This window comes from Lasiosphaeria miniovina (assembly GCF_030549165.1).
Source record: "Lasiosphaeria miniovina strain SMH2392-1A chromosome Unknown B0T26scaffold_2, whole genome shotgun sequence".
Lineage (NCBI taxonomy): Eukaryota > Fungi > Ascomycota > Sordariomycetes > Sordariales > Lasiosphaeriaceae > Lasiosphaeria > Lasiosphaeria miniovina.
In genome coordinates this window covers 5,358,662-5,381,729 of record NW_026848221.1, presented here as the reverse complement: position 1 = coordinate 5,381,729, position 23,068 = coordinate 5,358,662, and the positions used below count along the sequence as shown (strand labels likewise).

The window sequence follows — 23,068 nt, the reverse complement described above, 5'->3', positions numbered from 1 at the left end:
CCCCTGAGCCACCCAAGGTAGATATTTTAGCTCACGACTCTCATGAAGAGCAAAAAAAAAAAAGACAAAGGGGCAAAAAAACATACAACACCAGGGATTCGCTGGTCGTCACCGACCCAACTACTAGTCTGGCCCTCACTGGCTTGTCTATGGGAGAGCGGACGGGATCCCGAATTTTCCAGTGGGTATGGTCGTATGTGTTAGAGATAGGCACAAACAGAGATCATGTAGCTGAGGTCCTTGGCTCCTACGTACTTCCTAGATACCCAACAGCCCGCCATCCCGACTACGTGTTTGATCTTGAAGATAAAACCAAGTTTAGCCATGTAAATACTCACCCGTTCAGTGCAGAGTAGGTATTTGGCTCGTATATTTCCGCCGCCTTTCCTGCCTGCTTGGCCTAGTCCATACCAAGTAAACAGCCTTGCTTCTACATGCTTGCAAAAAAAACACTATCCGCTAGATTCCCAATGACCTCCCGAAACGCCTCGCAGTGAACATGATATTGAACTTCCGAATTGTCGACGAACCCCCTGGTGACTATTCCTCGTCGCTGCTGTCGACGATGAAGCCTGCCCTGGCCCTTGGCTGCGCCTTGGAGACGGCTGCGGCTGGGAGATCGTCGTCGTCATCATCGTCGTCTCCCCCACCAACAGCGCCTGCTGTTGCCGAATGCCGAGTGTTTCCTCCTGCGCCATTCGCCCCGCCAGGACTTAATGACAACGATGTGCCCTGTGTGCCCGCATCTCTGTCTAGCATGGGAGTATCGCCCGCACGGGCCGTCTGGCTCGTTTGATTCGAGTCCATATCGTCATCATCGTTCTCCTTCTCGTCCTCGTCCTCATCCTCCTCCTCCTCCTCGTCCTCATCCTCCTCCTCCTCGTCCTCATCCTCCTGCTCGTTATCCCCCATGTCTTCCTCCTCACTGGACATTGCCGGCCTTCTGGCCGGTTTTGTTCTCTTCGTTTTCGTCTGGGACCGACGTGGCGGCGACGCTTGACTGGATGCCGAGTGATCATTATCGTCGTCCTCGTCCTCGTCGTCCTCGTCGTCGTCATCCTCGTCATCTTCATCGCTGCTGGCAATGAGAGCAGCCATAGTCGTCGGCCTCTTTTTCGCCTTTGCGGGTGCTTTGCCCTGCGAAGGTCCCGCATCCTCGTCACTATCATCGACACCGGCTATCATATCCCATGCCGACTTGTCGGCGTCGTCCGTGGTGGTGGCCAGCCCGAAGGTCTCGTTCTTCGCCTGTTGCCTAGCCTTCTCTCTTGCAAAGAAAGCGGCGCGCTCTTCCTTACCCTCGTCCCCGCTGGATTCGACGTACAGCGTACTCTTGATCTTACGGCGCTTCTCAAGCTGTTTGAGACGCCTGGCCCGGGCCTTCTCATCGAGCTGCTCCTCCGTGGGGAGATCGGGCTCTTCGCTGCCGACCCGGCGCTGCCGCTTCTGTCTCTTCTTCGGGCGCTGATCCTCGGCCGTTTGCTTCCGCGTAGTTGGTCCGCCCATGGGGAACAACATGTCGTCGTCATCGATCAGACCATCCATGCCGTCGTCATCATCGTAAGCGACACGCTTACGCAAGGCAGACTTGCGGCGCAGCTGATCCTCGGCCATCTGGTCGTCTTCAAAAGTTGGTGGAGTGAATTCGGCTTTCTTTATCAGGCCGAGCGAGTCTTTGAGGCCTTCGGCGGTGAGGCTGCCAGGAAACACCCAGCTTGACTCGGGGGTTTCGTCGAGCGTAGGAGCAAGTCGCTCCATGCCAACGAGTTTCATAAGCAGGCGGAGGTGAGGGTTCTTGAACATGGCGGTGCGGCGAGCATCGTCATCTGGGACAACAGCTGGTGGAGGTCAGTTTCGGCCATGCACGGTTTGAAGGTAGGTAAGGGAATCATCTCCTTACTGATCGGTGGGGCAGCTTTGCCTAGGCTTTCCTCAGCCGTCCCCCCAGCTGCTTCTGCCAGGGCCTTCTCGGCGTTCTCCCATGCCCGGCGGTCGACCTCGGCTTTGGAGAGCTGCTTCTTCATCCACTCTAGGTGGTCTGCTTGGCCCTTGTCGAGGAGGACGCCAACGGCAATAGCTACCTGGCGATCGTGTTCCACCGCCCCTTTAAACTCGAGCTCTGCGCCCGGCCTTGGGTTTGACGACATGGTCTGCTTCTCATAGCCATATTCGAGATAGTGAGCTGAGCTGTTGATCTTAGAAAACAGGAGCTCGGTAAATAGGGCCGGCCTCTCCTCGAGCTTGCGCACGCACTTCTTGATGAGCTGCTTGGTCAGCTCCTCCCAATCCTTATAGACAGACGAAGCCTTGTCTAGAGGTTTAGGGCCTTTGATCATGTTGTAGAAGAGGTGGATGATGTCAAGGCGGAATATCATGACGCTCATGTCCAGCTTGAACGCGACCCTGTAGAAATAGCGATGGGCGCGTTTCAGCTGGGAATCGTTGAGATCTCGGTAGAAGCTGGTGAATTTGACAAACGTGTCGACGACGGCCTGGGGGAGAAACCTGGTGGTGAACCTGCGGAAGTCAAATTTCCTCTCCTGGCTGGTCTTCTCGACGTGCTGTTTGTCATTGGCGGAGTCGTCGTCGCCCTCATCTTGGTCTCCATCTCCATCTTCGCCCTCGCCCTCGGCAGCTTTGGCAGCCTTCTTCTTGCGCCGCACCCGTTTCCGAGAGCGGATCTGCAGGTCCGCGTTTTGCTTCGAATACGACTCTAAAATACGCAAAAAGGTGTGGGCGAGCTCGGTGCAGGCGTCAAGGTACTCGAAGCCCTGGTCCTTGTAAGTTCGAACAATGTTGGCTATTGCGTCGTGCGTTGTCTCCTCGTAGAACAGCCGGCTCAGGGTATTGTCGGCAATCTCCTCATCCTCCTCGTTCCCAGAGTCGGCCATGTCTTGAACAGTAAGAAGAATCTGGGTGAAACAACGCATGACCGTGGTCAATAGCGTCCAGTTGTGGTCGCCAAAGGCGCGATCCAAATGGCGCATCAGTGTGATGAACATTTCTTGGCTGAGAACCTCGGCGACAAGGTTAAAGGTGCCAACCTCATCAGCAGCAGGCGTCTCTTTTGACCCCTTTCTCGACTTGATTCGCATTCGCTCGGCTTCCAAGAACCAAGCGATGAGATAGAAGAACTGGTCCTTGTGGTAGTCTAGAACATGGAGTGCCCCCCGGTCGATGGACTTGCGCACGTGGAGGAACAGCGGGTTAAAACCAGAGTCGAGAAAGTCGGACACGAATGAGCCGAGCTGTTGACGGGCCCTCTCGTCGAGGGTGGCCGGGGGCCCGAGATTCTTCTGCTCCATGCCATCTTTTATAGCCCTTCTCGGCGGCTTGAAGCTTTTGCTGCTATCCATCTTTCTCTCCCGGGTGGCTGCGTCGAGGAGAGCCTCTTGGCCCGTGACTGTGGCCATCTTGCCCTTCTCGCGCTTCACCCACATCATGGTGCCAAATCGGCTGTGGCGGGTGGGTGCGGTTTTGCTGTATGCTCGCAGCATGGCGGCCTCCTTATTCATGGCCGCAGCGAGCTCGTCTGACTTTGCCTTGTTGACCTCCTTCTCGCTGACGAAGAGCTTACTCGAGTCGACGCGCTTGACGAGGTGGAAGAGGGTGTCGAGCACGATGATATCCTCGGTGCGGAAGTCGTCTCCCATGTTGGAGGATACCGTCAGCAGGGTGAGGAAGATGTCCTGGAAGGAGAAGGCGTCGACAAGGGTAGAGCGGGAGATCTGGGTCTCGTCGCCGTCGTACTTGAGGCCCTGGGGAGGGCTGATGGCGGCAACATTCCGCATGAAATAGAGGATGAGCTTGATGATGCCATGGTCTCGGGGCGTGCGTTGGCCAATGGGGAGGGCCATGGACGGGAGGGCTACCCGGACGGCGGTGCTGAGGATGGGGGCGGCATCGAAGTTGACGATGGCACGCTTGTAGCCCAGCTGGGCTAGCTGGAGAACGGGGATGTGGCGGTAGTGGTTGACGGTCATGTTGTCGCGGTCCATCTCGATGGGCCAGGTGAGGGGCACCATGACCTCGAAGCAGGCCAGGGCGATGCGGGCCTTGTAGGTATTGTCGGCGCAGTTGGGGGGCCACGATGCGAGAATCTGGAGCAGGTCACCGCCGACAAGGTTGGCTTCGGCGAGGCAGCGAGCGACGTCCATGCGGTTGGTCTTTTCGTCGTAGAAGCGGATCCATTTCTTGAGGTCGCGCAGAACCTCGAGGGCGTCGTCTCCGAGCTTGTAGCCGTCGCCGTCGCCATCGTCGACGCTGATGCCACCGAGCTGCAGATGGCGGGTTAGATCAGGTCAACCCCAACCCCAGCACCGGCCTTGACAACCAGGCCTCGCAAACAAAGTAGAAGTAGTTGAGTAGCAGGAACTAAGACTTACGGCTGATACCAGGCTGGTGATGTGTGCCCGCACCTCGGGGTGCACTATGTCTGTGTTGACTTCTGCGACCTCCATTTTGGCACGCGCACGGGGGGTGCTCAAGTCAATGCAAGCATGCGAGGCCCGCAAAGCCCGTATCTCGAGGATTGCGTCGCGGTGTTGTGGCTGTTTGGGCTGGTATTCCGTGCTTTGGTATCTGTATCCGTCGGGTGTGTACCAAGACGCAGGCCAAAGTTTGGAGCAGCAAATGTTCTTGGCGCGGGGGACGCGTTCTTCGCGTCGAGCAAGCGCGACCCGCGACAGCCACTTAATGGCACAGTGCATAGGTGGACCTGGGCATCAAAGCCAGCGCATCCTCCCACTGTGCCCGATCCTGCCCACATGCTTGACAGGGGCCCACCGGGGCCCCGGTTAGTGCGCTCACTGCTGCATGGGATCCTGCCCCACGTCACCGTTGGCCCGAGGTTAACCGACGCGCGCATTCCAATTCCACCCCATCCATCGCCCGTCCAGCAGAGAGGTTTGATGCCATCTCGAACTTGAACTTGAACTTGGAGGTTGCCCGAGACAAGCTCACGTCCGCCATCCTCCATTCGCCATGGCCCCCCTAGCCGCGACAAGACATGCCCTTCGGGTACCGAGCCAACTGCGATTGCGGCTGTTCAGCACGAGCAGCTTGCGGGCGGCGCAAGAGGTGAAGCGGTTGGGAGTTGTCGGCGCCGGCCAGATGGTAATCCATTCCCTCCCCTTCCATTCCCTCGCCGCCACAACTGCCAACAGCCACTGACAAGGCGCATTCACTCTCGTACAGGGCCTCGGCATTGCGCTCGTTGCCGCTCTCAGAGCCCAGGTCCCGGTGACGCTGGTCGACTCGTCGCAAAAGTCGTTGGACAAGGGCGTGGCCTTTGCAGGTTGGTGAGCCTCGCCCGCTGCGAGCTGTTGGAATGCGCCTGCTGAAAACAAGGTCGGAAATGCAGAGAAGCTACTTGCCAAAGACGTGTCCAAGTCGCGCATCACACAGGAGCAGGCCGACGCCGCCCGCGCGCTCCTGACGCCCGCCACGTCCCTAGACGGCTTGGCCGACGCCGACTTCGTCATCGAGGCCGTGCCCGAGATCCCGGCGCTCAAGTTCGACATCTTCTCCAAGCTCGCCCAGATCTGCCCTCAGCATGCCATCCTGGCCACCAACACGTCGTCCATCTCCATCACGCGCATCGCCGCCTCCACCACCCAGGACCCCACCGACACCACCAACAGCTCCCGGGTCGTCTCGACCCACTTCATGAATCCCGTCCCCATCCAGAAGGGCGTCGAGATCATCAGCGGTCTGCAGACAAGCCAGGAGACCCTCGACGCCGCCGTCGCCTTCTGCAAGCGCATGGGCAAGATCCCCTCAGTCTCGGCCGACTCCCCGGGCTTTCTGGCCAACCGCATCCTCATGCCCTACATCAACGAGGCCGTCATCTGCCTCGACACGGGCGTCGGCGACCGCGACTCGATCGACGCCATCATGAAGAACGGCACCAACGTGCCCATGGGCCCCCTGCAGCTCGCCGACTTTATCGGCCTCGACACGTGCCTCGCCATCATGAAGGTCCTGCACGAGGAGACGGGCGACTCCAAGTACCGCCCCGGCATCCTCCTCCGCAACATGGTCGACGCCGGCTGGCTCGGGAAGAAGAGCGGGAAGGGCTTTTACGATTACTAGGTCTCCTGCCTTCTATGCTTTTATACAGCGTGGGCAACTAGCCAGCATGACCCAAGGCCCCTACTGTTAATAGCCAGAGAGGCCGAGGCCCCTTACGTTGGATACTGTGTTGTTTGCGGACAAGGCCACTGTGATTTGTACAGGATTTTCCAGACCTAACATCCCTCTAGAAAAAAAACTTATGTCTTATAACTGTATATAAAGAACTGGCAATGTAATCCTAAAATTTAAAGCTAATTTATCCTTACACAGTTCTAGTTCATAATGTTAATTTTCCACCTGCTCCTTTGAAGACCGAGCTTAGAGGTTAAAACAATTATATACTACACAAATAGTTATATCCAGCACAAATAGTATTAAAGAAGCTCCACAGTCTAACTGAGTCTGGCGTGCTGTGTATGGATAGCCTGCACTGGGTGTAAATAACTCGTGCGTACTTCCACGACGGCCCATTTGTTCTGCACTCGTTGGTATAGCTACTCTATTTCCGCAGGGTGCGAGCAAGGACAAGCGGGGGGGTGTAAACGATGCAAGGTGTAAGAGAAGGCAGGTACGCCTGATCAAGGTGGTCACGATGGAGGGAACAAGAGGGCGAGCAATGACTGGCATTGGTAAAAGACTTCAACCTGGCCCTCGCAAAGGAAGGTGGGCGAGGGCCACTATTTACATACATAGTTGGGTGGCTCAATCTGGCGGGTGCCTGGGCCGGGTGTTTGGGGCCAGCTGGTGGCGCCTGGGCCGGGCCAGCTGTTTGGGGCCAGCTGGTGGCGCCTGGGCCAGACCGGGCGTTTGGGGTGCTCTTTCCTTACATTATAATTCAAGAAAAGGATGAAGGAAAACACCCTTTAGCCGTACAGAGCTTTATTCGAAGTTTAGCCATGCAGGGCTTTATTCGAAGTTCAGCCTTACAGGTTTTCTTCGGAGTTTGCCGACTGTGGCTTGAAATGTGGCTCAAAGTGGCTCAAATACAGGCGACATACCTCTTATTAGGATGCAGAACTCGAGGACGGACGTCTAGTCTAATCCCGGCCGGCCGGTGATGGTATCGCGGCCTCGCAAAAGCAGCGCTGGCACCAATCCAAATAAATGCCAAATCAACCAAATAAGGAAAACCGTATTTGCAGGCAAATAAGCCATTTTGAAGGTCAAATTCAGGCCAAATTGAGGGTCAGGTTAATTAGCATATTTGTAAATATTTCCCATTGGTTGAGCCATTTTTGGGCCCAATTTTCCTGGCACCAGGGCAGTCCCTGACCAAGGCCAACCCTGCATTTTCTGGTCCCGGGAAAACCCTCGAATGCCGTGAATTCGAGTGCCGCCGTGCCGCTGCAATGCAACTATCGCCAACCGCTGTAAACAAACTGCCGAATCCTACCTTCCTGCAACCATTTCCCTGGCTCCCGAATCCTCGACAACATGCCTGCCTCCACCGTTGTTGTCACGACCGCCGAGAATCGTCCTTGGGCGAGTAAATGAGGATTCTGAAGGTCAAGGGCTTTTTTCCGTGCCATTCGGGGCTCGATTTCCTTGTTTTTTGGTGGAGCGGCAAATTCCGTCAATTAAGTCAAATAAAACCCACCCAATCAGAGAGAGCCTCTTACACAGATAAACACACCATTTTGGGCCTCAAATACAGTCAAATAAGGCTTCATATTTGGCCTGATTGAATTGATACTAGCGCTGCGCAAAAGTTCCTCGAGGGACGAGAGGTGGAGGATTGGCCTTCCGAGGAGGAAGAGAGTCGACCGTCGTATAATCGAGGGAGCTGATCGTTGTAGAAATAGAGTTAGTGACCGATGTTACTCTGACCTCGCTTGGAGAGCTAGATCTAAGCCCCGTAGCCTTCGCCGAAAGTGTTTATTTTTTCTCGAAGGAGCGATATGATCTACTGAGAGTATTAAGATGAGTATTTACGTAAAAGCCACCTACTCCTTAAATAAGGAGTATCGTAGCCGTGCTTCGTCTAGGCAAGGGACTCCTAGTATACGCGGAAACGGCGGTCCCCGAGACGAATTTAGAGATTGAACCGGCGTAATTCCTCACAGGGCGAAGAGCGGGATGATATATGGTATGCTTTGAAGCAAACCTTGACCGTGCTGACTACAGTGGCTAGGCTAACGGCTCCGATTATTAGTTTAGCTGATACGGAAATTGAACCTCACGTAACCTAGTCTTGAGGGAAAGAGGCGTCGGTGTATAGTGTGCGAAGCTCTAGTGCCGCGGTCCCTGGAAATAGCGGAGTAAAGAAGAGGGGGAAAGAGTGGGAAAAAGAAAGCCTCTCAGTGCATAGACCCCAGCTGAGCGTACCATGCTAGGCCCCAGAAGGGTTGGCATCTAGTGTGCTAGCGCTCGAATGGCTCGTTCCAACCTATCGGGGATACGGAAGACTTACTCCAAGTATAGCAAGATGATGCTGAGCGCGTTGCAAGAGGATCCAGAACGAACAGGATGTATGTGGATGAGGAGCTGTGAGTTGCCTGGCGAGACCCATCTTTGCGTATTTTAGATATCTATTCCGGATATCACTTCACACCCAAAACCAGGGGTCTAGAGAATTCACCGCCTAAAGATGCGCGAGTGGATGGACAGAACAAGTACATGTCCATGTTCCACCAATTACTAGACATGAGGATAATATTATACACTACAATAGTTACTGCGCAGACTATCCGGACATTTCTGTGCGGGGAGCCCTCGACATCTCACGCACTCGAGGAGCCGGGCTGTATGAGACGACCCTGCTACTGGTTTGGGGGCAGGTGGTCGACAGACGTAGAAAGGAACGCAAAGTCCCCTGGTGCAAAATACTGACGCTGGAAAGAGTGTGTGGCCTCTTGGGGTGTGCAGTGTCTGCGGCTGGGATGGAGCCGGATTCACGGCTCGAGTTTCTTGGCAAGCTTTCAAATGGGTTTTGGGCCACTCTTCTTCACTATAACTCGTTTCGCAGATCGCGTTAGGACCAACGCCGGGTCATCCCTCATTCAGCATCCTCACCACGGCTAATATGTCTTCTGCAAAATGGATGGGCTCCTATTTGATTAACTTCGAGATAGACACCCAAGAGATCGAGCCTACGAATGAAGTTCAAGTTTGGGATGGCCTGATGGGACGCAATTTCTGGACAAGCGTATAGAAATGGATATTGATTTCGAGAAAAGAAGAGGCGACTGAGCAAGAGTTTTATCGTCGATCACGTAAACAACATGACCTAATCTCCTGAATAGCGGTATATTGGCGGCCCATTCCGGAACTCAGATCGAAGCTTGGTACCTATGCATATCTCCAAACCCACCCATCATCATTCATAATCCAGAGCCTCCCAGTCGTCCACGGTGCTCGCAGAGGACGCTAGCTCCCAATCGAACCCAACATCCCCGTCCAGCTCGATCCAGTCTTCTTCAGAAAGCTGCGCTCCAGGGAAGAACGACACCTCATCTACCCTAACCCCAGGAACAGCATCGTGACACGTTCGAATGGGAACTGCCGCCGCCGCGACAGTTCTCCGCCTGCGGGGTTTCCGCAACGCGCGAGATCTAATGGTATAAATTGGCTCCTCGCGCGCGATCGTGTTGAGCGAGATATCGGCCTCCTTGTCCCCGGTGTCCTCGGAAAAGCCAGGCCAGTCTTCTTCCTCATCTTCAGCCGTCTGGCGACTGACGAGCCACGGCGTCCGCCGCGGCCGTTCGTCCTGCTTCCACCTGTCGTCGCCAGGCAGGCCGATCTCGTACTCGCGCGCCATGGCGATGCCCTCGTCGCGCGCCGCGCGCCACGCAGTGCGCCGGCTCTTGAGCAGCTGCTCGCGCCGGTAGTCGGCGCAGCACGGGCAGTGGCCCCAGCCTATCGTGGCGTTGCGCTGCTCCTGGCACTGGATGAAGCTGAGGAGGTGCGGCTTGTTGGGGCGCTGGTTTTTGATGTTGGCGGGGTTGACGCTACTGCGCTGTGCCGCGAACAGCTGTCGCCTGTACTCGGCCGCGTCGTCTTGCCAGTCCCACGCGCTAAACAGCTTGCGCCCTTTCCACGGGAGTGGGTTGCGGTGGTGTTTCCCGCGCGGGTTGGGGTTGGCGGTGGACGGCCGCCCTTGCAGGTACTTGTGCTCGGTTAGATGGGAGCTGTCTGGGTGTGCGTCGAGCGCCATGGTTGGGTATGGCAGGTTGGTGAGATGCGGAAGGAAGGAAGGAAGTTATGAAGAAGGCTGTTTATAGTAGGACGGGTGCAGAGTAGGTGCTGGCCGTTTGCTGGTGTGATGTGATTGCAATCATGTGAAGAGCAAACGTGAAGAAGAAAAACAGACCTTTTTAATCTTTTTCAAAATGAAATTACAAGGCTTTTTCCACCACGACGGGCTCCCTCTACGAAGCCGTGCCACGCTTGAGGACATTTGAGGACGTCTCGGCCAACCAAATCGAGAAAGGCTGAGGCTCGATCCGGGGTCTTGGCAAGCCACACGATTGCCGGGCTGAGTCACCGGGCTGTACGGCATACTATAGGGCCAAGTCGGCCAAAACCAAAAATCGGTATATAGGTCTACCCCGACCGTACAATGGCATTTTGGGTTTACTACATAAAGACAGCACATTACGCCTTTGCATCAAACAGGGTAGTACAATCGTAATAACCATTGTGGTCGATAACTCTCTTATGCCCTCACCGAATTACCCTACGTACATTTCGCCGTTGCCTCGTACAATGACTCTCTATAATCTGCTTGAATTATCACTCTTCGTTTAACCAACCTACCTACCTTTACGTATACTCTATTGTGAGCTATTGTCCATTACCTGCCTTGCGTGTACTCTGTTGTGAGCCATCGTCAGCTAACCTGCCTTGCGTGCACTCTGTTGTGAGCCATCGTCAACCACTTGCTCTATTACCCCCATTTACATCGTACCCCAGTTGCACTGTAACCTCTTAACCACCCCCGCCCCCTACTTGCCCTAAGGATGGAACCCCACAAAAGGACCACATTCAAATTATACAAAATTAAACGAGGTTGTATAACGTCGTTTTTTTTCTTCGGTTCCTAATTATCAAGATTTTCCCAACCTAACTCTTTATTATTTATTGTACCCCGTCGTTCAGATGCTGGAATTCTGTGTTCGACGTATCGGAAAGTCTCATAGAGATATACGACGAGAAAACCCAGATTGGGTAGTATGTGGGTATTGTAGAACAACAATTCGCGAGGATACTACGTCGTGGCCAGTCGTTGACTTATCTTCCTCGCCTTCCTATTACAAACCACTCGACTGTTAGGGTCGTCTGTCTGTAAGGGAGCACGGGCTCCACAGAATGCTGGGGTTGGTAATTATGAAGATAGAACAAAGGGCAAGCTCCTATCGCACGGGTAATACAGTCAAATCGGAATGCCACTCAAAGTGTATGAGCGCAGTGAATGTGTATTGCTTGCTTGAAGAACCAAGCAAGAACTATCTAAGACCGTGGCTACGGTCATCGTATATATCTAATTCAGGTAACCAATCAGGACTCTTCCTTTGCGTGCTCAGTGCTCCTCCTAACGCTTGGTACACCGAGCGTCTCAGAGACTACCGAGCGCCCTGCTCGGTGCGCTCGCCTGGTCTTGGCAGACCAGTCGCACCGAGCGCCTCCTGATTGGCTGTGTCGAACACTTGCGGGGCCCGACCCCGCCCACTTGTGCGGCCCAATTGGCAATTGGCTTCCAGCGCCTCCTGCAGCCTTGGACCAGGATCGTAACAAAGTTATCATTACTTATTACTTCGTTCCTAATATCGCTACCGTTGGCCCGTATAATCACTGCGCTAGTAATAAGTGTACTGGCCCTTTCGCGAATTGTATTCGTTTTGGACCCTCGTTCTTTAATGGCGGTTGTTCCAACTGCCAATACTCATCCCGCGCGGCGACTTGCTCATTTGTACCCGTCTATAAAGACAAGGACATAAAGGGCCTGCCTAGAACTAGCAGTACTAGGAAACGACCCGCGCTTGAGCCGGTCGAGGATGACCCTTTCGTCATAACGAAAACGAGTAAGAAGAAGCAGCGAACGACTTCTACCGCTCGTAAATTGACCTATGACGATAATGACGTTAAGGATGAGGATAGCGATGGTGTAGTCGAACGCCGTCGTACTTATATCGTTCCCCTGGAGGTCCTCAATAGCTAGGAGTTGAAACAACTTCGTATAGAGATCAATACTGAGCTCTCGCGTCAAGATCGCTAGATGCTCGTTTAGTACTCGGGTGCATGGGTCGTATACGCCTTTTCATTAGTCCGTACTTGGTAGTTATATGGTGCATTTCTCAATAATGGGGCATTTACATGGACGGCAAGATACCCAGGGCAAATTGCGGCGTTCCCGGACTTGTTTTTTTTTTTTTTGGCGTACAAGCAGCCCGGCTTTCACCTGCGGGTCGGTGTCATGCTTGTACAACCGTCCTTGGCGGGTTTTACACGGCTATCTAGAGATTCACAGCATTTGTACGCTCACAGCACTTACGCACCCTAGGTAGTCGTACGTTAGCAAGGAAAACAATCACGTTGATTTAATTTGGTTGTGCAGGTCGTGATATTTAAATTGTTTTGCTATAAGTAATAACAGGTACGCAGTTAACAACTCGTACAGCAGGGTAGATTGTCAATGGTTGACAATCAAGACAGTAGGGTCAATGCAGAGATAGCAGGGTGCGTGTACAATAACTAACAGGTCAATGGAATACAGCAAAATAGGTGTGCAATATGAGGGGGGGCGACCTAGGGTATTATGATATTTGTTAATCTCTATTAGGATAACGTGGTTTACCACCGAGCGGGCCACCCCACCGAGCGGGCCACTTTTCCACGACTCCATGACTATCGCACACCACAACCAATACAATGTCCAACCAAACCCAAGAAGCCAAAATCATCCTTGCTATCGAGGCTATCCGTACATCCAAGAAAATGTCAATCCGACGCGCTGCACAGACGTACGACGTACCTAGAACTACTCTCCAGGCCAGAATGACTGGCCGCGTTATGAAACGCGAAGCGCGTAACGCCGCCCATCAATTGACCGAAGTCGAGGAAGAAACGATTGTCCGATATGTTCTCAACCTAGATCCGCGATGATTTCCACCCCGGATCGAGGGTGGAGAAGATGGCGAATCTCCTTCGTACGACGCGTGGCGCGAAACGCGTCGGCAAGAACTGGGTATACCGCTTCGTACGACGCCGTGAAGAGCTAAAGACGCGTTTTTCTCGCGCCTACGACTTCCAGAGGGCTCTCTGCGAGGATCCACACCTTATCAGGAGGTGGTTCGAGCTGGTAAAGAACATGCGTACGAAATACGGCATCCAAGACTCCGATTTCTACAACTTCGACGAGACTGGCTTTATGATGGGCGTTATTTGCGCTGCAATGATCGTTACATGTGCAGACTGTCGCGGACGAGGCAAGCAATTGCAGCTAAGCAATCGAGAATGGGCGACAGCAATTGAGTGCGTGAGTAGCGACGGCTTTGTGGTGCCGCCATTTCTCATCGTACAAGGTAAAAACCACCTCAAGTCATGGTACGAATGCACCGATCTCCCAGCCCCCTGGGTTATCAAGCCCTCCCCTAACGGCTGGACTAATAATAATACGGCCATGGATTGGATTCGGCACTTTGATAAGCGTACTGCTTCCCGGCGGAAGGGTGGTTATCGCATGATTGTTTTGGATGGTCATGAAAGCCATCTTTCGTACGAGTTTGAGGAATACTGCAAGGAGAAGAATATCATTACTCTCTGTCTCTCTGCACATTCTTTGCACTTTACCCAGCCTCTCGATGTTGGTTGTTTCAGCGTCTTGAAGCGGTCGTACGGCAAGCAACTTGAAGACTTCATTAAAGCTCATATCAACCATATTACTAAGCCCGAGTTCTTGGTCGCCTTTACCGCCGCCCACTACGACACTATGACGCCTGAAAACATTATAGCTGGATTCCGCGGTGCTGGATTAGTGCCATTCGACCCAGAAGCCGTCTTATCAAAGCTAGATATCAAGCTTCGGACGCCAACACCGACTGGCCCCCCCTCCGCCGACGCCAGCCCTTGGACCTCTCAGACGCCACGTACGGCGGCCGAGGCTGTTTCGCAGTCCCAATTCGTACGGAAGAGGATCAGCGACCATCAAGGGAGCTCGCCGACTTCAATGTTTAACGCTATCAAGCAGTTAGCAAAGGGTACGGAAGCAATCGCGTACGAGATGACCCTCTTGCGGGAAGAGCTCCGTACGACTCAGAAGGCCAATCAGGCCCTTGCAAAGCGCCGGCGGGCCAAGCGCACGAGACTCCAAGAAGGCGGTGCACTTTCTGTAGAAGATGCGCGTGGTTTGATGGCTAAAATGGATTCTAGTCGCCAGAAAAAGAGCAAAGAGGACGAGGATAGGGGTCCGTCGCAGGCAGGGCCGGCGACTATTCGGTGCTGTGGACGATGCGGAAAGCCTGGGCATAATGTACGAACCTGTCCCGTGGATGAAGAACTGTCGGGTGAAGACAGCGAGATGGATTCCGATTGAATTTTTATTGTAAGCGGTTGTAATTGAGTCTAGAAGTCGTAGAGTCGAGGAAAAGTAGCCCGCTCGGTGGTAAACCATGTTATTGTTGTAATGTGGTGAACAAGCGAGTACGATAAATGACAAAGCGTTGACCCCCCTGGGGTCAAAGTAGTAAAATGCGGTCTCAATTTTGGTTTTGGCCGACTTCGCCCTATAGTATGCCGTAGGGCTGACACGGCTAGGCAGTGAGAGGCCTCAGCCAATTGCAGAAATCTGCCCAGACCTTGAAACACAGCCCTTGTGAAATGGCAACATGGCTGTGCGCAGCCATTCAGAGATGGAAATTGTTCATGGTTATGAACAGGGGGATGAGAGTCACAAGCCCCAAAGGAGCAAGCCTGGAGGATTTCCTTCTAAATATTTTGGAACTTTCCAAGAGAGAATCGGAATAACCAGTATTCAAGAGCAAGCATTGATGGAATTGGGGCGAACGATTCTCAAGTTCCAAGATCAAGTTACAATGACAATCAAACTGCTGTCGTGAAACAATCATTGTGATAACTCAACTCAAATAACACCTCTCTCATTCACTCTCATTCACCCCGCTCAACCACTACCCCTCACCCCACCCTTCCCCAATCCCACCCTCCCCAACCCAGTCACTCACAGCACTCATCCAACCCCAAAGCATATAATGACCTCCAAAAACCATTAGTCTAGTCTACTTAGTATACCGCAACGAAAAAAGGGCTGAATGCCAAGAACGACCGACAGCGCGTGGCCGTGGCAATCACCATGCATCATGCATATATGCGGGGAAACCAGCAGCTCCCAATTCGCAAACCCAGCTAATTGATTAGACCTAGCCCTAAAATCAACTAGACCAACTCAGGTAGATTACCAAAGACACGGCTCGGAATCATGTTTGCGAGGCTAGGTTCCTGGTAGCTTGTGGCTAGGTACCGGGGCGCTACGCCTAGACTCATTAGAACGCAGGCCATCCATGTTCATGGGCTGAGGTGGCCAACATCAATATCAGTCGCTAGCTTAGCGCCGGGCTGAGATCCTAGAGACTTGGGTGGCATCGTCCGATATGACTCTAGACTCGTGTGCGAAGCGTGATGATTAGCGGGGGCAAGTCTGGGGGAAAAATGCTGTATATTATTCTTCCATCTATTTAATCAATCATTAACATGAAACCAGCTCCAGGCTATCACCCGGCCTTGACGCCGTTGGTGGCACTCGTCCTTGAGGCGCTAGTTGAGGCGCATGAGTGCAGGCACGCCGTTGGCGCCCTCGTCCTTTACGCCAAAGTCGGACTGGTCCGCTACCAGGTCTATGTGGTTAATGTGCGGCCGGTACTTGCCACAGCCCGCGCGCCGTGCCTTGAGCACCAGCTCCACGAACAGATCGTTGGCCGCCGTCTTGACGGCTTGGTCGGTCCGGTCAAAGGAGATCATAATGAGATGGGCCAGATGGCGCTGGTAAAGGTGCAGGCCCGCGACAAAGTCGAAGCCGAGGCTCTTGCAAATCTCTTTAGCCTCAAAGTACCAATCCAGGGCGGCCTGGCCGTCGGCGGGAAGCACGGGTGAGAAGGGGATGTGCCCGCCGTCGAGGCCGCAGTACTAGATCGACACGATAAGCATCATTGACGGCACGCCTGTCTGCATACCGCTGTCTTCCCAGGGCACGGCAGCCGCGTCGAGATACTTCTCGCCCTTGGAAGCATCTGAGTAGTAGCCGTTGCCGCGCAACACGGCACCGGGGATGGCGGCAAACGCCTCCTAGCAGCGGCGGAAGTTGATGTCGATGATCTCCTTGGGGCCGTACAGACCAAAATAAGCGTCCCACCACGATATGTTCTGCTCCTTGGCCAGCTCCTCTAGCCTCCAGTCGGGGATGGTGCCATTGCCGTCGTACCAGCTGGCCTGCGTGCTGCGCTTACTGAGCTCACGGATAATGTTACCGATCACAGGAGGGTGGTTCTGGACAACTTCGTGAGTGAGTAGGTCACGGAAGATGTCGACCATGGCGGCCAAGCCCGCCTCCTTGGGCACGGTAACGTGGCACGACGTGAAGCCGTGCGGTGCGGGCGATGGCCACGACGTCATTTTAGTGACAATGCCGAAGTTGGACTGCGAGAAACATGGAGTCGTGCGTAGGCCCGTACCCGCCGCGGAACAAGGGCCACAGCTTGGAGTCGTTGACGGACCCCATGCCTATGCGGATGATGGTGCCGTCAGCCAGAACCGCCTCGATGCCGCAGATCTAGTTTGAGTGGTCGCCCTTGGGCGTGTATCCCCAACCGCGATCGAGCGAATTGCCCACAACCGACCCCCCCCCCCCCCCCCCCCCCCAGCCCAGCGCTGGCGTCGAGCACTAGATGTTCTTCTTTTGCTTGCGAATAGTCTCGTACAGCTTGGAGAAGGAAACACCGGGCTCGACTGTGTAATAGGAGTACTTGTCGTTGATCTCAAGGACCTTATCTATGTCCTGGAGGTCGATAATAACAGATCCCTGCGTGCCATATGTCAGCCAAATGCCAGGAGCGCAAGAACCGGTAATGTCTTCTTACCAGAATGCGGCCCGAGTTGGTGCCGTGGCCTAGATTCTTGCCCCGGCTGACGGTCCACACGGGAATCTTGTAATCGTTGGCGACGCGCAGGATGGCCTGGATTTGCTCGACCGTGGTTGGCCGCGCCATTGCCTTCCTAGGAACGCCGCACCACGAGTCAGGCCTCGCCGAATGGGCTGGGCTTTTATCCCGGCATATCGGTGTCATCAAGCGAATAAATACTGAGATAGTGGCGGTGCTCAGGCGCGAATCCGAGGTACTCGTGCGCATTCAGGACAGCTTCCACACAATGGTCGTGGCGCGCGGCGCGGGTGCCTCCGATCGAATCCATATTACTTGATTCTTCGAGGAACTGCCACTGCCAGGCACTGCCCAAGTACGTCTAACGGGAGGGCTTCTCAGCAAGTGCCTTATTGACGCGTTTATACAGGTCGTGTCCCAAGACTCAGCAATTCTCCCCGGGCACATTCCCATCAGTATCTAGGAGCATCGCTAGCACTACCCGAGTACCGCGGAATGAACCGGTGAGATTTACCGGAACATGTCAGAAGCAATTCAAGTCAGCCGTGACGCAGCTACTGCAACGCTAGCCTACCGGAGCGATCCTGATCAGCCCACCGTGGCGAGCCTAACAAGCGTCGATACCGTAATTTCTCAGCCGATTTAGGAGCGCGGGCCGCGACGCCCAACTTCACGTCTTGATTTCGAGATTGCTATCATCTGCGCTCTCGCTATTGAAGCCAACGCCGTGTACTCCCTGTTCGATCACAGCTGGGACGAAGGCGGTCCCTTATACGACAAAGCTACCGGTGATACCAACGCCTATTCCGCCGGTACCATTGGCCGCCACAACGTCGTGCTTGCACACATGCCGGGCATGGGCAAAGCCAATGCCGCAGCTGTCGCTGTCGCTGTCAGCTGCCGAGCGAGTTTCCCCAACATCAAGCTTCCCGTTCTGGTTGGTTAACAAACCTACTGGCTTGGCACAGGAGACCCAAATTGCTCTGGCATACACGTACTGGCTCCGACGGACAAGCCCGGAGGTCCCAACCTTCTGGGTCCATGGAAGCAACGCCGAGCAATTCCAACAAACGTATGCTTCAATCGGCGGGAATGCCGGGTACTGGGCTCCGATGAACCGAAGGCAGATATCTTGTGGCTAGTGAAGACATGGTTGGAGAGGAAAGATCACGGCCGATGGCTGATGGTTATCGACAACGCCGACGACATGCAACTCTTCTTCGGTAGCCCGGCAGACTCTTCGAAGGGCGATGGTGGACCTACCTACACAAGAAAATTAGGACGGTGCATTCCCGAATGCGCACATAGATCTGTTCTTATCACGACAAGAAACAAGCAGGTAGGATTAAGCCTGGCTCGGGGGAATCCTCCTATCAAGGTTGGCGAAATGAAGGATAGCGAGTCCGAGAAATTGCTTCGTACCAAGCTCAAGGTAACCCCCACACCTTATGACTTGGCGACACTCTCTTCTCGGTTAGATCATCTGCCATTGGCACTCGTTCAAGCAGCTGCCTTCATTGAAGCGAATACTATAACGGTGGGCGAGTACCTTCGGCTTCTCGACAAGGGTGATAGACGCCTCGTCGACTTGCTTGGCGAGGAGTTCGAAACAGTGGGCAGAGACTTGGAAACTCCGCGCGCTGTCGCAGAGACATGGATCCTCTCGTTCGAGCAGATCTAACGACAGAACGCTCTCGCAAGCAAACTAATGTCCTTCATGAGCCTTCTTGACCGCCAAGCCGTTCTGTTAGAGTTCTTGTCCCACTACAACGAGCAACAGCGCGGCCAAGATTTAAATGGAGAGATACAGCCGACAAAGGCTCTGGGGGTGATCTGAGGCAGAGGGTGTTGTGGTGTTCAATGCGTAAATAATTAAATCAATGAAATATGATTGAAACAAACACTTGACACATGCCTGACTGCCTTTCTACCTTGGCGTGACTGTAAGAGCCAATTAGGAGATTATTGCAGAAGCCATGTTCCACTTACTGTGTATTATATTGGGCTGGGTATATTAAGTCATACGAAATTGTGGTTTTGTTGTTCTGCTAGGCTCCTCATGATAGTAGGGACATTTTGTATCACAGGTGTCAATTCCTTGGTGTCAATCCATTGGTGTCAATTCCTTGGTGTCAATTCCTTGGTGTCAACTCCTTGGTGTCAACTCCTTGGTGTTAACTCCTTGGTGTCACGTTTCTCGGTTTCCCTTCATTATTCATCCTTATAGTCCACTAGAGTTTGATATCCGTGAACCGATAGCACTTGGTTCCGTCCTTAAAGACCATGTCCTTTTCCTTGCCGACGAGAAAATGAAGCACGTCCTGCTGCGTTATGAAGCCATTCTTGGACAAAATGTCGACATATACAGTATTTAGGGCCACGATACGTCGCTGAGGCGGTTTTAATTCTGGATGGCCACGCACGGCGTCGGCAATGAGGGTTTCTAGGTCGGCCTGCAACAAGTGCTTGGTCTTGACGACGCGCTTGAGGTAGTCGAGCGGCATAAGCAAATCGGGCTCGAAGCGCGTCCCGTCAGACTTGAGCAGCTCAAACTCGACATCGAAGCCCAGTGGGCTCTTTAATGCCTGTTTTTTGGTGAGGTATTTTTCGAAATTCTTGCGGTCCAGCACGGTCGAGCCAGCCATGGTGGGTGTAATGCCGGCTGACTTGGGACGCAGCAAAGCCTGTAGCTTGAATGTGCCGTAGGGCGTGTGTCCCGCCGTGAAGTAGTCCTTCCAGATCTCGAACTTGGAGAAGTCGATCGCCTTGCCCAAAGAGTCACAGAGTAGCTGCAGCCCGGCCGAGTTAGAATTGATTGTGTGATTAGTGTAGAGATGAATGAAGAAGACAAGACCGACTTCCCAAGTGTTACATTTCCGCAATGGAATGTCATATACGCCCACGTCTTTGTCGTAATTTTGCAGACTAAAGCGAACGGTAGTGCCGGACGCTCCGAGTCCGGGGCCCACCAACAATAGTTTCAACATTGTGGAAGGTTCGTTTTGAGGCCAGCGGCGAAGAGTAATCTTCGGACTTGGTCGTGGCAGACGAAGCGAGAAGTCGAAAAAATTGTGAGCAGCTAACAGCCGCCAAGTTCGAATCAACTAGACCAAAGGATAGGCGGATAGTACGGAGTACTTAACTGAAAGTGGTTGTGGACAGCAGAGCTCAACAGAAGTGCACCAAGGCAAACCCCTAGCGTCCCTCCACCTCTGTGCGGCGCAGGCAACAATTCAAACAAATGAAAATGTTAAGAGCAAGTTTAGCTGACTTTGAGGGACTACCAGGACGAACTGAACTAACTGTAGAAAAGCCCAAATAAAATGGGGCGGTTTGGATGGATTTGCTTCGCTTGACGGCGTCGCCCGATATCAAAAGATGATGTGGATGCGAACGCACCCATATTATACCTAGCCACAAGAATCAGTAGAAAAAGAATCTCGGGTCCTCAAATTTCAGGTCAGGGGCTTGTTTGCCTCTGATTAGGCCCCCAACCGGCCCGTACACGCCTCGTGGAACAAGGCAGGCCTAGGTCCGGGGCTGCCCCGGCCCCGACCCTGACCCCCGAATTGCGGGAAACCCCGAAACCCGCCCAGTGACCGAATCCGTGAGATAATCGCAATCAGACCAACTGTTTCAAACCTTCAGATCAACCGAATTTGGCGTCAAAGAATGTAGATTTCACAAGGGCAAAAGAATCCGAACTATTAAATTGAAGATAATTGAATTATGATCAGTGTCGGCGCTGCGCGGTTGATTGCAGGACTTCGTGACCCCGGAATCTGGGCCGCAGTTGTCGGCCTAATTGGTCACGGGTTCGTTTTGAAAGAGATTCGCTGCCAGGCCGGTGGCCAGATTTCTAGAACAGGCCACGCTGAAAGAATCCTAGGATCTGTCGCTATAGGGTAGCCAGCCTTGCGCCTTGCCTGACAGCCTGTGTCGCAGTGTGTTGGTGATGATCCCTGAACGGCAGGGATACGTCGCGGGTTTCCCACCCTTTCTCAGATAGTGAGTGAGGCTTGACGTCGAATCATGAAGAACTGGACGAATCGTACTCGCCATCACTGACGTCGTCAACCATCCGTGAATGTACCTCGATGCTACTCGCATACGTGCAGCTCGGCTTGCAGTGGGCCACGGAAAGCAAATCCCCAGACACTAGATGACAGCTGCAACATTCTCCCTCGTGCTTGCGATTTTCCTCACAAACGAATGCTGACCTGTAATGGGTGATGCGTGGCTGTGGCGGCGACCCAGGTGCGCGTCGGTCTGGCTCGTCTTTGGTGCAGAAGAAAATGGGCATTGCCGAAACGACAGGTCGACGAGCGCCAATGGGGCAGCTCCCGAGAGATTGTTTGACGCCATCGCCATACTCGAGAATGAGACCCTGGCAGTACCACATCCTCCAAGGGAACAAATGGCGTGTAGACCTTTCCACCACCACTCCCGTGGATTTCCATGGATATGATGGACTCCTGGTAAGCGAAGAATCGCTTCGGAACATGGTCAACGCGGTACGCTTCGGGGTACACTACGTAGGAATATAACTATTAGCTAGCATCCTTGTGACGCGACAGGGCACTCACTTGAGAATGTAGGAAACCCGGCACTGCTTGCTGGAATTCTTGCGGGTCTGTCCCAGCGAAATGGGCTTTGACCGTTGAGATGGGGTGATACTCCCACATCTCGGGGCGTCTGATCCAGGGGAGAAACGCTCTACTGCTACCGTTGCGCTCGGCTCTTCTTGTGTGTGGGGGTGAATGGCGACCAGATCGTTGTCGTAATGGAGGAAGGTCAGTCTCGTAATCCTGTCCATCTTGGCGGTTTGAAGCCTCTGGTTATGCTCCGCAAATGCGCCATGCGTTTGAAACCGGCCCAAGCGAGGCGGGGAGGGCGTGTCCCAAATGTGAGGGTGACGAAGGCGGCGAATCATGGGAAGATACAGGTGCCCGAGGCCATACTGCGGGACAATTTTAGCGAAATTCAGGGCAGCCTAATAATCTCTCTACTCCAAAAAGAAAAACGGGTGATGAACTCACCTTGAATTGTAGGGTGGCGTCTGGGTGCGGGCCATCGAGTATCGCAAACGCTAGATGGATAGCGCTTTCTCTACGACCATCTGGGCTGTATAGAGCATAGTGTGAGAGTCGATTGTCAGCCGTATCAGGGACGGAGGGCACCGTTATTGAGACACGGCTGGCTCGGTTCCACGTTTCCAGGAAGACACGCGAGAGAGTGGAAAAGTAACCAACTCTTTCAACGTCGAAACCGCAAAGCGATGCGCAATACCAATGACGTCCCCCGACCCTCGCAGTATACTGCGCGGCAGGTGCTTCCAGACCTGCTGCACCAACTCCATCGGAAGCCTGCTGAAGCCCGATAAGCCAAGCGCTGTCAGATTAGGGACGGGCAGTGGAACGGGCAGCGGAACGGGCAGCGGAACGGGCAGCTCGGTGTCCAGGCGGTGCCAATTTGTCGGTTGTATGCATGTCGCGGTGCGATGGGGGATGGTGATGAGGCCCGAATGGGCCGCCGAGGGACCGCCAGGCGGTCGAGTTGTGGTTCCCAATCAAGGCCAAATAGCCGTCTCCCTTCACTAACTCAGTACCACAAAGGTCGCAACCACTAAACCGCAGACCTGGAACTGGATCCTTGCGCGGGTAGTAAGGTGTGTCCATTTTGTGGTTCGGCGCGGCCAAGATTGTGATGAGTCTGGTCTTCGTCTCTTGTGCAGTGGAGGAGTGAAACTGGGATGATGTGTCAGAAGGGCTTTTCCACACGTCCACAGAAGTCCCCGGCCGTCGCATACGGAGGCTCTGCTTATTCCTTATATCAATCAATACACACACCGCGAATGGTCTCTCCCGTTCTTGACTGTTTTGTGCATT

At 53.7% G+C, this 23,068-nt stretch overlaps 8 protein-coding genes across 8 annotated transcripts; 3 read left to right on the top strand and 5 right to left on the bottom strand.

Annotated features, from left to right (window-relative positions):
- Positions 1-74: 74 nt before the first annotated feature.
- Positions 75-356, top strand: B0T26DRAFT_636871 (uncharacterized protein; the record flags this gene model as incomplete). The annotated part of the gene is made up of 1 exon (XM_060436872.1): positions 75-356. A coding segment is annotated over one exon (282 nt), but the record flags the coding sequence as incomplete, so codon positions are not given.
- On the bottom strand, positions 136-4,654 carry B0T26DRAFT_697634 (timeless protein-domain-containing protein). The gene is made up of 4 exons (XM_060441407.1): positions 4,386-4,654; positions 1,901-4,277; positions 842-1,838; positions 136-820 (listed from the first exon to the last, which is right to left on the bottom strand). The coding sequence occupies exons 1-4, from the start codon at positions 4,458-4,460 to the stop codon at positions 541-543; spliced, it is 3,729 nt and encodes a 1,242-aa protein (XP_060301199.1). The 5' UTR covers positions 4,461-4,654; the 3' UTR covers positions 136-540.
- A 218-nt stretch (positions 4,655-4,872) lies between these two features.
- Positions 4,873-6,340, top strand: B0T26DRAFT_697630 (3-hydroxyacyl-CoA dehydrogenase). Its single transcript, XM_060441406.1, has 3 exons — positions 4,873-5,115; positions 5,197-5,296; positions 5,363-6,340. The coding sequence occupies exons 1-3, from the start codon at positions 4,984-4,986 to the stop codon at positions 6,091-6,093; spliced, it is 963 nt and encodes a 320-aa protein (XP_060301198.1). The 5' UTR covers positions 4,873-4,983; the 3' UTR covers positions 6,094-6,340.
- A 2,748-nt stretch (positions 6,341-9,088) lies between these two features.
- Positions 9,089-10,521, bottom strand: B0T26DRAFT_697627 (uncharacterized protein). Its single transcript, XM_060441405.1, has 2 exons — positions 10,385-10,521; positions 9,089-10,180 (listed from the first exon to the last, which is right to left on the bottom strand). The coding sequence occupies exons 1-2, from the start codon at positions 10,469-10,471 to the stop codon at positions 9,392-9,394; spliced, it is 876 nt and encodes a 291-aa protein (XP_060301197.1). The 5' UTR covers positions 10,472-10,521; the 3' UTR covers positions 9,089-9,391.
- A 5,095-nt stretch (positions 10,522-15,616) lies between these two features.
- Positions 15,617-17,462, bottom strand: B0T26DRAFT_800119 (uncharacterized protein). Its single transcript, XM_060446993.1, has 5 exons — positions 17,160-17,462; positions 16,965-17,101; positions 16,419-16,777; positions 16,222-16,313; positions 15,617-16,149 (listed from the first exon to the last, which is right to left on the bottom strand). The coding sequence occupies exons 1-5, from the start codon at positions 17,427-17,429 to the stop codon at positions 15,841-15,843; spliced, it is 1,167 nt and encodes a 388-aa protein (XP_060301196.1). The 5' UTR covers positions 17,430-17,462; the 3' UTR covers positions 15,617-15,840.
- Positions 17,463-17,700: 238 nt separating this feature from the next.
- B0T26DRAFT_800118 (uncharacterized protein) lies at positions 17,701-19,036 on the top strand (the record flags this gene model as incomplete). Its single annotated transcript, XM_060446992.1, has 5 exons — positions 17,701-17,718; positions 17,827-18,117; positions 18,149-18,252; positions 18,342-18,433; positions 18,659-19,036. 5 exons carry the CDS (start codon positions 17,701-17,703, stop codon positions 18,859-18,861), a joined length of 708 nt encoding a protein of 235 aa, XP_060301195.1. The 3' UTR covers positions 18,862-19,036.
- Positions 19,037-19,411: 375 nt separating this feature from the next.
- Positions 19,412-20,167, bottom strand: B0T26DRAFT_748572 (uncharacterized protein; the record flags this gene model as incomplete). Its single annotated transcript, XM_060444981.1, has 2 exons — positions 19,412-19,969; positions 20,078-20,167. 2 exons carry the CDS (start codon positions 20,165-20,167, stop codon positions 19,412-19,414), a joined length of 648 nt encoding a protein of 215 aa, XP_060301194.1.
- Positions 20,168-21,762: 1,595 nt separating this feature from the next.
- B0T26DRAFT_672885 (uncharacterized protein) lies at positions 21,763-22,858 on the bottom strand (the record flags this gene model as incomplete). Its single annotated transcript, XM_060439524.1, has 4 exons — positions 21,763-22,140; positions 22,220-22,304; positions 22,433-22,549; positions 22,782-22,858. The coding sequence occupies 4 exons, from the start codon at positions 22,856-22,858 to the stop codon at positions 21,763-21,765; spliced, it is 657 nt and encodes a 218-aa protein (XP_060301193.1).
- Between the last annotated feature and the right edge of the window lie 210 nt (positions 22,859-23,068).

Coding starts and splice junctions, on each gene's coding strand:
- B0T26DRAFT_697627 (XM_060441405.1), bottom strand. CDS start 10,471: ATGTCCTCAAGCGTGGCACGGCTTCGTAGAGGGAGCCCGTCGTGGTGG. Junction 10,181..10,384: donor TTTTGAAAAAGATTAAAAAG/GTCTGTTTTTCT, acceptor ACCGAGCACAAG/TACCTGCAAGGGCGGCCGTC.
- B0T26DRAFT_800119 (XM_060446993.1), bottom strand. CDS start 17,429: ATGCGCACGAGTACCTCGGATTCGCGCCTGAGCACCGCCACTATCTCA. Junction 17,102..17,159: donor CCAACTCGGGCCGCATTCTG/GTAAGAAGACAT, acceptor TATGGCACGCAG/GGATCTGTTATTATCGACCT. Junction 16,314..16,418: donor GTGGTGGGACGCTTATTTTG/GTCTGTACGGCC, acceptor GCTACTACTCAG/ATGCTTCCAAGGGCGAGAAG.
- B0T26DRAFT_697630 (XM_060441406.1), top strand. CDS start 4,984: ATGGCCCCCCTAGCCGCGACAAGACATGCCCTTCGGGTACCGAGCCAA. Junction 5,116..5,196: donor TTGTCGGCGCCGGCCAGATG/GTAATCCATTCC, acceptor ACTCTCGTACAG/GGCCTCGGCATTGCGCTCGT. Junction 5,297..5,362: donor CAAGGGCGTGGCCTTTGCAG/GTTGGTGAGCCT, acceptor TCGGAAATGCAG/AGAAGCTACTTGCCAAAGAC.
- B0T26DRAFT_697634 (XM_060441407.1), bottom strand. CDS start 4,460: ATGGAGGTCGCAGAAGTCAACACAGACATAGTGCACCCCGAGGTGCGG. Junction 4,278..4,385: donor TCACCAGCCTGGTATCAGCC/GTAAGTCTTAGT, acceptor CGCCATCTGCAG/CTCGGTGGCATCAGCGTCGA. Junction 1,839..1,900: donor CAAAGCTGCCCCACCGATCA/GTAAGGAGATGA, acceptor GACCTCCACCAG/CTGTTGTCCCAGATGACGAT.